General features: G+C 36.6%; 1 protein-coding gene across 5 annotated transcripts in view; it reads right to left on the bottom strand.

The window, feature by feature from the left end:
* BRF1 (BRF1 general transcription factor IIIB subunit) overlaps nucleotides 1-13,435 on the bottom strand; it is a 220,274-nt gene that overhangs the window by 130,574 nt on the left and 76,265 nt on the right. For 4 of the 5 annotated variants that reach the window (XM_034433593.3, XM_034433597.3, XM_034433594.3 and 1 more), the window contains one exon: nucleotides 12,221-12,252. The exons of the other annotated variant lie outside the window; for it this stretch is intronic. In XM_034433593.3, the coding sequence (XP_034289484.2) occupies nucleotides 12,221-12,252 (32 nt within the window). The remainder of the gene's footprint in view (nucleotides 1-12,220; nucleotides 12,253-13,435) is intronic. 5 annotated transcript variants of the gene reach the window in all.

Below are 13,435 nucleotides of genomic sequence, written 5' to 3'. Positions count from 1 at the left end.
GTTTTGGAGGTGTGTTTGGGGTCATTATCATGTTGGAATACTGCCCTGCGGCCCACTCTCCGAAGAAAGGGGATCATGCTCTGCTTCAGTATGTCACAGTACATGTTGGCATTCATGGTTCCCTCAATGAACTGTAGCTCCCAAGTGCCAGCAGCACTCATGCAGCCCCAGACCATGACATTCCCACCACAATGCTTGACGGTAGGCAAGACATACTTGTCTTTGTACTCCTCACCTGGTTGCCGCCACACACACTTGACACCATCTGAATCAAATAAGTTTATCTTGGTCTCATTGGACCACAGGACATGGTTCCAGAAATCCATGTCCTTAGTCTGCTTGTCTGCAGCAAACTGTTTGCAAGCTTTCTTGTGCATCATCTTTAGAAGAGGCTTCCTTCTGGGATGACAGCCCTGCAGACCAATTTGATGCAACATGTGGTCTGAGCACTGACAAGCTGACCCCCCCCCACCCCTTCAACCTCAGCAGCAATGCTGGCAGCACTCATATGTCTATGTGACGCTAAACACAGGCACTCAACTTCTTTGGTTGACCCTGGCGAGGCCTGTTCTGAGTGGAATCTGTTCTGTTAAACTGCTGTATGGTCTTGGTCACTGTGCTGCAGCTCAGTTTCAGGGTCTTGGCAATCTTCTTATAGCCTAGGTCATCTTTATGTAGAGCAACAATTCGTTTTTTCAGCTCCTCAGTGTTCATTGCCATGAGATGTCATGTTGAACTTCCAGTGACCAGTATGAGAGAGAGCGAGCAATAACACCTTTAACACACCTGCTCCCCCTTTTCACCTGAGACCTTGTACCACTAATGAGTCACATGACACCAGGGAGGGAAAATGGCTACTTGGGCATTATCACTTAGGGGTGTACTCACTTTTGTTGCCACCAGTTTAGACATTAATGCCTGTGTGTTGCGTTATTTTGAGGGGACAGCACATTTACCCTGTTATACAAGCTGTATACTCACTACTTTACATTGTAGTCAAGTATCATTTCTTCAGTGTTGTCACATGAAAAGATATACTTAAATATTTACAAAATGTGAGGGGTTGTACTCACTTCTGTGATATACTGTACATTGTGATTTCAGATTCTGGTTTGCCAATCGTAAACTATGATTTCTCAATTTATATTTTATAGAAATAATAGTTAAAGTTCTTAGCATGATTTCAGATGTCTAAATTGACTTACTAAGACATGGCAAAGTGAAACTTAGTTCATATACTCAAAAAATATTATTAAGCATTTGATCTAAATTTAGCTGAAAAAAGCTCAAGAACTAAATTGAGAGATTAGACTGGAACCTACCTACAGAGCTAATATTAATAGTTCTCAAAATTTATGTGGCTTTGCTACCTAAATTAAAATCTGTGCTCAATAGTACTTTCCATTTTCTTCTTCCTGGATGTCTGTGGCTATATAATTCAGAGATACTCTTCTCCTTTATTTTTCTCCTACTGTCAGACTGTAACCAGCCAGCTGAGTGAGTGGAATGGCAGGAACAACCCAATCTACCATTTACTGTACCTTAAGTGGCTTAATTCCAGCTAGTAACCAATGGAAGATTGTCATTTGCAGCAAAGCAAGAATGTGATTAAATATCTAATATGTACCAAATGACAACACTGATGTGTTTTTGATACCTTTTAAACTGTTTTTTAATATTTGGCCTGACCCAATCATGAACTAATATCTGTCTTTTAATAAATGGTTTTTACACAGTTTTTATTCAAGATCTGCTTTTACTTTGGTTTATTCTACAATATTTTGCACTTTTAGTAAACTACACAAGGATTTTGCACGTGCATCTAAAAACAAAACAGAAATACTACTAATTAATTCATAAATCTACTGGATGAATTACATAAAATAATACAAATACAATCAAATAAAACTGATAGGCAAAATGACACCACACATCAACAGAATCTTTATTGCCTTTTTGGTACCACTTGCTTCACAGCGCCAACTTTCTTTTTTGTTTTTAATAAAAACAAACTGAACAACATTCAAATATTATTAAAACTGATAGTTTCATTCAGGAGCAGACAAAAGAAATATTTCAGAGGAAAAAATTATTAACAAGTGATAGTCAGTTGAGAGGGTCAAACTGGTTTCTTAAGGAGGCATTTATAGATGTATTAAGGCTCTCTGACCTCATTGTCAGTTAAACCTTTTGAATTATTTCTTTAATACAACTATAGATTATGTGCTCATACTATACTAAATCAAGAAGCTGTCCAGAAAATGGGAGTTGTCCTTGTGGAGAAATTAACCCACTGAATAAGAGCAGTTAGATTGCTCTTTATTCAGGCTGCCACACTTCAAAATTGTATACATTCTCCAGCTCTCTCTTTTCAAACCTTAGCTGTCAATTTAGAGCAGTTTCTGCATAAAGAGACTATTTTCTACTCTTCAATGTTTGATTGTTGTGAGTCTCCCCACCACCACATTCTATCTGCAAGCCTGCGCTTGTAAAACTCTATAATGCAATGAGGTTTGTTTGTTTTTTCGAAATAAGGACATTTCAATTGTATTATACAAAGAAATATAAAAAATGACAGATCTAAATTATATAAATGTGTATAACTCAAAACTCATTAAAATGCATGATGCCATTTTTAGTAAATCTCCCAATTTAACATTGTAACAAAGCAATTAAGGCTATCAATGATTACAAGCGGTAATAAAATTAACCAGTTCCAGAACTAGGAAACCTCTCAATGTCAGTTTGCCGGAATAAACAAAACTGCATTTACCCGTCTGTTTCTGGAATAATAATAATAATAATAATAATAATAATAATAATAATAGCAGCAGCAGCAGCAGCAGCAACACCACCAACAACAAATAATTAATTTTAGATGCCCCCTGACTCCTAGCCACTCGGGACAGTTTACAAATTGCTAAAAATATTTTAAAACAAAGAAAAATATAAAAACAAAAGAAAGTAACAGAAATAGCACAGAAAACAAACCCAGATGGAAACAAGGGGAGGAAGGGGGGGGTGACACCAGCAAAGTTAAGATAGACGTTTTCTGAATTTTTGATATACTGAGCCCAAAAGTTTGCCATCATTTTGCTAGTATATGAGCAAAAGGCTGAAGGTCTCAAATCTCTCTTTGAAGTCTTTTGGGTCCATACAACCTAGCTTTGCTGCCCCCTATCTTCTGGGAAGCATATCACCTGGCTTTCTACTCCTTACTCCCGCTTATGAGAGAGAGAAGGTTTTTATCATCAGTTTGGCTTTTCTGACAAATGTAAAGGAAAAATAAACATAAGAAACAAAGAAACTCTGTGGTGTTTCTGCCTATCCCTCTGCTGTTGAAGCATGGATAAATGGAATCATCTCTTTCTTCTCCTATTCCCTTTGGGAGGCAGAACAATCTTACGAAAAGATAAATAAAATCAACCTTTGTTTAAAAAAAGGAAAAGCAGGAATGCAAAAATCCCTTTTAACTTAGTCACATGCCAAACATCCAACAGCAAAAGAAATAAAATATACAAAGCCGTTCAAATCACAGCTTGCGATTTAAAAGAATCTTCCACAGAAAAATCTTATGCTGCTCAGTTTCTAATTTAGAGGTAATTTTGCTGTAAAAAGAAAGTATTATTTGGTTCTATTGTTTATTAGTATATTTAAAATATTGGAAGTTCTACTGTATAATAACAAATGTAGTTCACTTTACTATGTATTTACATTTCATATTAAAATGTTAAAAAAAGACATTCCAAGTTAGATAAAACACACAATTACAGAGCTTATGCCGAGAAAATAAATACAGGGTCAAAGTATTAAGCTTTAGCAATATACAATAAAATATAGATTAAAATTCTAAGTTTTCTGTGTAGGTTTGTTTAACTTAGAGATAAACAGATTCCTGAACTCCCCTACTTATTTGCCTGGGCTTTATAAAGTTTGTAATGGATTTAAACCTTTACTCAGAATAAAAAAAAATCTTCTTTGACCAGCTCTGATACACAACTGCTACCTTTGTTCTAAAAGGATCAACAATTTTCTGCCTAGCAGAAGCAGAAGGGTTTGGGAGTAATCTCCCTGTATATCCAAACCCAAGCCATCCCATTGAATGCATAGTGGAACAGAGATACCACTAGCTATCAGTGGGGCAGGCCTACCATTTCACTAATGTGGCCAATTATCGATATCTGACAGTGCTGAACTGCAACACTAGATAAAGTCTCCTTAGAATCAAGTCTGACTCCTAGTGACTCCATGGACAAAGTCATGTAGTTCTGCTGGCAAGTGGTAATGGTTTTGCAACTCCTTTCAAGATTGGTTTGTTTATGTGTGTGCTTATTTTTTAGTCTATCCCTGTATTTTTCAACCTTGGCAACTTTAACATGTGTGGACTTCAACTCCCAGAATTCCACAGCCAGCATGCTGGGATATCCCACAGATCTGGTATTTCCTGATGATTTTTATTTTTATCCAAGGAGATATTGTAGGAGGGAGTGCTTTGTTAGTCTGGCATGACAAAAAAAATTCAGGACTCTGCTAGCTTTTTTTCCAACTAACCAATGTTATTAAAAGGCGTATGCTTGTGTGAGTCAGATAAGGTACTACCAGACTCCTGATTTCTTAGCCAAGTATTAATTAGACTGAGCTTTTGGGATCAGCCATGGCTGGGCAGGTGCTCTAGCACTTTGTTATCCATATATGTGTGAAAGACCACACACAGTGGTAAAGCAAAAGGATAATTTACTTGTTTTACTTAGTGCTAGAATGTATATTATCTGACATTACCAGAAGTCTTGGGGACTATATGAATAGTGTGCTGGGAGTTTAAAAAGTGGAGACTGTGGGCAGTTCATGGTGCCATTTAAAACCATAGGCCAGAATCTTCATGCTCCTTGAGCCAACCTGATTACACTACTTATGATAAAAATTCAGTGTCTTTTGCCATTCCAGAGACTTGGTTTTCTGGAGCCAAGGATATATATTAATACGCTTTGACTGCCAGTTCAGGGTCTGCTTTTCTGCCCTAAGTACCGTATTTGCTATTCCCAACAATATCAGATGTTCAATTTTGCCAGCATTTAGATCTGAGCACCTGACAACATAACAGAAGCTGGGAATGTCTCAATTTTGTTCTATACTTCAATACTGCCCAAGTTTCAATGGACAAAAAACAATGAAAATATTCCATTTTTTTAATTTCCAAACTGTTAAGCTACAAACAAAAACTTCTACTCTATCCTTGGTACTATTTAATAGGCAGAATAAACACAAGCTACACTAGGAGAAAGGATACCAGGAGACCTTTTAATTTAAATCTGACTGTACCAAATGTTCAAAATTAACTTTACCGGAAAAACAGTATGTCCAAGTGAAGAATATCAATACCCCACACACCCACTGTAACACCTACTTGAGACTTTTCTTGTCACTGAATGGACAGGCAGATGGAACGAAAAAGAGACATAGAAAAGTTACACCATTTGAAAAATATGCATATTTTTAAAACAGAGATTAGTGTGGGCTAATTCAAATCATCTGAATGCTGATTTTGCTTTAAACTTTGCTCCACATCTGATCAGGTAATTAGTCCATTTATCCCCATTGCTGTTTGCATTGAGTTCTTCTCACAATCACAATAAAGTACCATCCTCTAGCCTAGTTGTTCCTGATCCATAAGGAAAGCAAGAAGTACCTGGTAATGTAAGAGATTCAACCTAACTCTGGGTCAAGCACTGCAACTTATTTCCTACTTCACTGATCAGTCCTCCTCTCCCTTGCCCATGAATCTTCCTGCTTGACTTCACCACTGTCATCCCCTTCTACTGCCAGCTGTTTTTAGAACTATTTCTAATCACTGAGGCAGAGCAATGTTGCAGTTCAAGGACCATGGAAAATTCTTGGGAAACATGGCCATTGGACTTGGCCTAATAATTCAAAAGCAAGTGAGCCAAGGAACAACTGGTGGGATGTGGTTCAGATAAGCTGAACTACTAAAGATGTGAAGATGGTTCTTGTCAGAATGCTTTCCCATTACCTTTTGTTTTAATTCTACACATGCAAACCCATAAAATTATGTTGAATGCTATGCTATCTTCTTTTTAAATATACATCAATATTTTCAAATGGGTAATCATAAAAAGAACATTTGTCTCTGAAATTTAAACAAGTAGCCCAGGAAAAACTGTACCACATGTCCTGATAATAACACTATGTGTTATATACTAACTAGTTAGCTAATACTGTGATTGATTGATTGATTGATTGATTGATTGATTTGAACAAGCAATAAATCATAAAATATTGGAAGCAAAATAAGCACTGCCGTATTATTTTTTCAGCCAAAGCGAGTTCCACTACTTCAAAATATTTCTGATTTAATGAAAGGTACATTCTAGTTTTCCAGCATAAAAATCTGGCAGCTAACAATAGGAACTGAATCAATTTAATATGTTCCTTCAATTTATATGCCTTAGGAAATACGGATAATGAAACAAATTTCATTTTCAAAGATTACTGGATTATTTTGCACTTTTGATAAGTAATGACTAATTAGGTATTGCTCCAAAGATGGTAATAATGTGTTTCCCCAAAAATAACATGCGGTCTTATATTATATTGGGGGGCTCCAAAATAAGCACCAGGGCTTATTTTTGGGGAAATATGATTTTGGGATGATCAGACTGGCTGGGGTGTGCACACAAAAGGCGGCAAGCGCATGGGGACCAATGGTATCCAGCAGCCGCTGCAGGCCACCAGTCTCTTGCAATTCTGCCAATGCAGCCTAAAAACATTAAAATGTAATGGATTGGGCTGCCACCTATAAATTATCTTCCTGATCAATTCTTGATGTTAGATTTTAAAACAGTTCTATGTCACAAACAATTCTAGTTAGATTCGTCAAGTTCATATTTGGAAAATTTGGGAGAACCTGCTGTGCTTAATAAAAAGAGTGTTATGTAATACTGAATACATTTCTTTGCTTTAAAAATAGCTGTACACCATTCTTCAAAAGCTCTAATGGCTAAAGTGATTAACTTTTGACAGCTTAGAAAGGCATGTTTTAATGATTCATTTGAAGTCAAGACAGAATTTATTCACCAGTAACAGAGTTTCCATCAAAAAATAAATATCTAAATTTACAAAAACCTCTATAATTCCATTCCGTGTATTGGACACACTAGTTAGGGAGCCAAGCCTGTTTATTCACACCAGATCCTAACAGCCATCAAGCATCAGGACAGCTCACTAGAGCATCACTTGGTCAGCAAGTCAAGACATACAGTAAAACAAATACATTGGTTATACCTGACCATATGCCATTGGCTCCTATCAGCTCTTACAACTCCATCTCATACCCAGGCTTTGAGGCCTCTATAAAACCAGTATCACAAAGTCCCCACACATCAGCATCATCCACTTCACAGGTGACTCTGGAAGCTGTTTCTGCATAACATTCAACAGCTTCCCCAAGGCTCTGGCCTACCCATTTAGTTTTCCCAATTAAAAAATAAATAAAGTCCAACAATGACATGTTCTTAACATATTCATAATAACTTTAAGAATCATTAAATTGTTTCCAAGGTGTTTCCAGAACAATTGCTTTAGTATTTGATCAGATTCTTTTTTTTCCTCTTTCTGAAGAAAAGAATATCTCTTCCAGACATCTGGTACTTCAATCATTCTCTTAGGACTTTTTAAAGATAAGAATAGAGCTTCAGTCAGACCATCAGAGGGTTTGGTATCCTAGAATGCAATTCATCTATCTCTTGAGATTTAAACTCTTTCAAAGTAAATAGATCTTTGACTATATTTCTCTCAAGACTCAAGCTGGAACTATGTTCCTTGAATCTGTTTTTCATAAACACCCAGTGGAAGAGGTATCCTCTTAGGGAAGACTAATCAAAATGGGAACTGAATAATTCTGCCTTTGTTATCTGGTATCCTTTATGCCATCTTCTCTCAACAGTTTCTTTCTCTCTCTTATTTTCCAATATGTTTGAAAAAAAACTTATTTTGCTTACCAATTTCAGATCATTTTGAGTTTTAATTTTCTTGATAATATCTCTACAAATCTAAGTTAATAATATGGATTCCTTCTATTCCTCTTTCTGTCTCCTATTTGTGGGTATTTTTTAAAAAAATAACTAAATATCAGCTTCTTCTGCGGTTTTCCATTTTTCTTCTTTGTTGGACTTGTGTGCAGTTTTGCTTTTAGTCTCTCCATTTTTCAGAAAGTTTTGACTCGTTTTTTTCCATTAACTACTCCTGCCATATAATCCATTTTCTTCAATTTCAAGGTAGATGTATGATTTCATTTCTTTTTTAATTTCCCCGTAAAATCAAGAAGCGCAGTATTACACAATTACTTTTACCCAAAGTTAATTCTCCAATTAATTCCAGTCTGATTACTCTGCCTTCCTTGTTGGTTATGATCACATCAGAAAAGGCTGATTTCCTTACTGAAAAAGAAAAACTGTCCTTTTTTATTATTCTGGAAAGATCACTAACTCTTTGTGGGACACCCAACACATGTAGGGATAATCAACATTCCCTCATTTCTACTATATGAAAGAGTTGTGATTTGCTTTTGGAAAGTATTATCTAAAAGGCTCTTTTTAAGAATTCTTGAAATTATTTTGGAATTCAGCGTTGGGCTTGTAATAAATTCCACTGAGTTAATATTGACTTCATAAATTATTTTTTTTTAAAAAAGTGTTTCTTAAACAGAGACACTTCAAACGAATTATATTAACATATATTAAAATAAAGCTTTGTAACTGGCATAAATCTGCCTACTTATTTGTTTTCTGTCTGCAGGTATTTTGATAATATGTACTAATACAGAATACATTATTTCTCCATTATAAAGACTGACAGCTTGGTATCCAAATCTTCGGATGTTTGTTTTGTTTGTTTGTTTTCAATTTTATTTTCAGAAAAGGCATATGACTTTTATGAAAGAGGGCACAATAGAAAAAATAATATATAGTTTATAATACATGATGTAGTTATATATTAGCTATTAATACAGTTCTGTGCTGAACACCATTTGAAAGAAAGATCAGAAAAGCTGAAAACATTTGATAAGATTTAGCAGTTCAAGTAGTCGTTTTCTAACAAACACATTGGAGCTGGCAACTCTGTCATTAAGTTAATTAGTCGCTTAGTGAAACCACAACTGTAGTTATGAAGCTTTTCTTTATTTTACAAACCTGTAAAAGTTGTAAATGTGAAAATTAGTGCAGTTACTTTTTCATCACCATCATAACCAGGAATGGTTGCTAAATAAGGCGCTTGCTAAGTAAGATGTACTCTAATCCAATATATCTAAGACCATAAGAGATAAACCAGATATCATAAAGATAAGAATGATGTTGCAAATTATCCGTTTAATAAGGATTTCTTATAATACATCATAAGCAAAGACCTTAAGGATATTTCACTCTTTCCCCATAAGCCCAATATACTGCCAACTAGTTACTTTTAGAATGCAGCCGCATAGTCATATATATGTCTACGTAAAAATAAGTTTTTCTGAGTTCAGTCAGACTAAAGCTCATCTACTGTAAAAAAAATAAAATGAAATGAAATGTGTTAAAAGTATTGTAAATTTAGAGTCCTATTAAGTGAGTGAATGTCAGTTTGGTCTAGTGATTAAAGCACCAGGTTAGAAACCAGGAGACTGGAAATTCTAGTCCTGCCTTAGACATGATAGCTGGCTGTGTGACTTTGGACCAGTCACTCTTTCTCAGCCCATTATGTCAGGCTCTGGAGATAAGCCAGTCAGTCAATTTCTGTTGCAACCAACAGATCAATACTCGATTGATCCAAAAACAGCATTCCCTGCACTTGCACAAAAACGCTAGGAAGAAAAAGGTGAACAGAGGATGCCAGTTATTTAAAGACAATTAGGATGAGGTAACAGAAGGATCCTCAGCACTATACATCAGGGTGAAATCCAGCAGGTTCTGACAGGTTCTGGAGAACCGGTAGCGGAAATTTTGAGCAGTTTGGAGAACCGGTAGCGGAAATTATGCAGTATCCTTCCCCTGCCACGCCCACCAAGCCATGCCCACAGAACCGGTAGTAAAAAAAATTGGATTTTACCACTGCTGTACATACAATAAACAGAATGGTCATTTCAAACTTATGGGATACATTTGGACCCTGGCCTTCTTGGGCAGTTAAGGCCTCCTGGGTGGAGGCATGTGGTTGGATTTGGATGGTGCCAACTGCTTTGGACCTGATTGTGATAGACAACTTTTGTCCAGTAGGCACTCAGGGGACTCTGGATGAAGCAGATTATCTGGACCTTTTCAGGCAGAGTTCAGGGGGGGCTATAGCACTGGTTGTGTCTGGATAATCTTTGGAGGGCTCAGGATGGGGGAGGGAGGAGATAAATCTATCCTGGCCCTCTTATAACTCTCAAGTGGCATTTGATACCATTTACATGGTATTCTTCTAAACCAGCTCCAGCACACAGTTTTGTGATGATTTTCTTCCTTCCTCTGTGGTTGGTTCCAGACAGTGCTGGGGGGTCGTGTCAAACTCCAGGTCCTTGCACTGTGGGTTACTTCAGGGCTCAGTTCTCTCACTCCTTCTCTATATGAGGTCACAGGCAGAGATCATCCATTGATGAGCTGAACACCACAGTTTGTTCATACTATACTGCGGCTGTGTGAATTTCTACTTTCTTTCTAGGTAAAATTCAAGGGGATGGTTATCATCTTCAAAACCCTGAACGTATGTACTCATTCTATCAGGGTGGATATGGTACACACACTCTAGGTCTCGTTCCTTAAATGTTGTCATCTGGTGGGATTCAGGTAGTGCACCTTTTCCCCTGGGATCCAACAGGGGAAGCCTTTGGAAAGCCTCAAAGAACTGGCTTTCCCCACAAGCACTGAGGTAGAGTGAGGTCGGAGCTCAGCAAAATGGAATGCTGATGTGTAGAGAAAAAATTTCTTTGAAATAGCAGGAGTTTTTGTTATGGTTTGATGTTTTCTCATTGTTTTGTGAACTGCTCAAGGTTATGGTACATGAGATGAACAGTCCTATAAGACTTGTACATGAATAAATACATACATTTATAGTTATTAAGATGGCAATGCACAGGTGGTCCTCGACTTACGGTCACAATTGAGTCAACAATTTCTGTTGCTAAGCAATATAGTTGTGAAGCGAGTCACTACAGTAGTTAAGTTAGTAGCATGGTTGTTAAGCGAATCTGGCTCCCACATTGACCTTGCTTGTCTGAAGGTCACACAAGGTGATCACATGATGCAAGGCACAGCAACTGTCATAAATATGAGTCAGTTGCCAAGCGTCACATAAACACATGATCATGGGGATGCTGCAATGATCATAAGTATGAAAAACGGTCATGTCACTTTTTCAGTGCTGTTGTAACTTTGAACAGTCACTAAATGAACTGTTGTAAGTTGAGGACTACCTGTATTTGTCTATGCCCAACCTCTGGTCCATTGATCAGTACCAGTCCACAGCCTGTTGGCAACTGGGCCATGCAAACAATGGGTGAGCATATGAAGCTTCGTTTGAGCATGCGCAGGATCTAGATTGCGCATGTGGGGGGGGGGGGAACCCACTGCTTCCACTGCCACTGATCCGTGAAACCAGAAAGGTTGGGGACCTCTAGTTTTTGCTTCACCCTGCATATTTCAGTTAAATCATTCTCATGCAGATGACAATCATTATAATATATGTGGGGAAATCATCTCTAACATTCCAGATGCTATATTCTTGGATTTTCCATCCCAATATATCTGATGAGCCTCAAGTTGGGAAATTGTTACTTAAGAAATAATACATATATAATTTTGCCAGCATTCTTCTTTCAAGCCAACTTCTGAAGTTTCTGCTAAAATAATTTCCCTCCAGCTTTACAGAACTGAACACCTGCTTTTGCCAGTATTTTTTAAATCTGCTTTTAAAATAGAATACATAAACATAAATCTGAACAGAGTATAAAGCCCACAGCATTGGCAGCCTAATTATTAGTATCACAATTATATTGTTGTTTGTAAAATGGAGTGATATATACCAAACACCTGATTCTAATTGCACTAAATAAACCAATACAGCTAAATGGGAGAAAAAGACAACAAAAGTTGCTTGAATAAAGCTGCTATTATAATTTCTCTGCTTTCAGTTTTTGGCATGTGTTAATGTTTTAACAGAATATTTAAACAAAAGCAGTTACAATTACCTGAAGGAGGTCACTGAGGTCAAGCAGCATGTCTATTCTTGAGGTTAAGGAACTTAAGAGCATAACATTCCTAATGTATAATATTTGACTGTCAACAAGAAAAAGACAAAAAACATTTTATTCTGGAAGCACACAAAACAGGACATCTAAATATTCCAGTTCTTAGCAAAGAAACGGTGAGGACTTAAGAGGGGGAAGGAAGGATGTAGACAAGTATTTAAGTTGGATTTTGCTCTTGGCTTTATTTGTTATAAACTTTGCTTAAGGTTTAAATGGTTATCTTGGCCAACAATGCATACAGATTTCAAAACAGAGCTGAATGTTAAGAGGCACAAAACCTCTGCCAAAGTTTAGCAGCCTCTGTGCCTAACATAGCAACTGTCACAAGGAATGGAGAATAAATCTTAATAAAATCCAGAATCCCAGACTTCATTTCTCCAGTCTTTAACTAAAACATGATTTTTCCTCAAAGCCTTCTATAAAAATAGTTATGGGTTGTCCCAAAATCAGGATTGCTCTGTGAACCCAACCTCCAATTCAAATTCTGGTCTCTACTAGGTTCTAGTAAATTGTACATGTACCTTTAGTTCAACATATGCAGCATTATCTAGTAAATATTGTCAAAAGAAGTGGGAAGCATGTCCAATTATACATTGGACATCCCAAATTTCCACTGTATCTCTATTTTTAATTATCATTGGGCAGCTCTGCCCTTTCTCCCTCTGCCCAAATCTGTTCACTTGCAGTCCATTTTATTCTCAAAATCATTTCAGAAGCAGACTGCTGCATTTTGGAATAAAGTACTAAGCTTATTTTCCTTTGAATCAACATTATATTGTACCTAAGTGGTTGTTATCCTCCAGCAATCTTGGGTTTTGTTTATATTTATTTTAGTCACATTATTTTAATGAATAGTTGTCATATTGTTTTTATTTGCTGCTGGCTATACACTGCTCAGAGTCACATTCTTTGAGATGGGCAGCCATATAAATTTGCTAAATAAAGAAATGTATGTAAATCATTCAGCTGAGTAAGCAACATACTGAATATTAGTTTGATTTAGTTCAGTAAATTGCCAAAATCCTTGTATTTTATTAGGTAGAAATGAGGTATCCGTGATCATTTAACTAGCAAATCCTTAATGAAATCAATAATACTTACATTAATTTATATAGTAAATCTTAATTGTTCTAATACTGCAGATGAAGAAACAGA

This window comes from Pantherophis guttatus, chromosome 1 (genome assembly GCF_059756535.1).
Source record: "Pantherophis guttatus breed Tessera chromosome 1, ASM5975653v1, whole genome shotgun sequence".
NCBI classification, from domain to species: domain Eukaryota; kingdom Metazoa; phylum Chordata; class Lepidosauria; order Squamata; family Colubridae; genus Pantherophis; species Pantherophis guttatus.
This window is presented reverse-complemented; position numbering and strand designations above follow the sequence as displayed.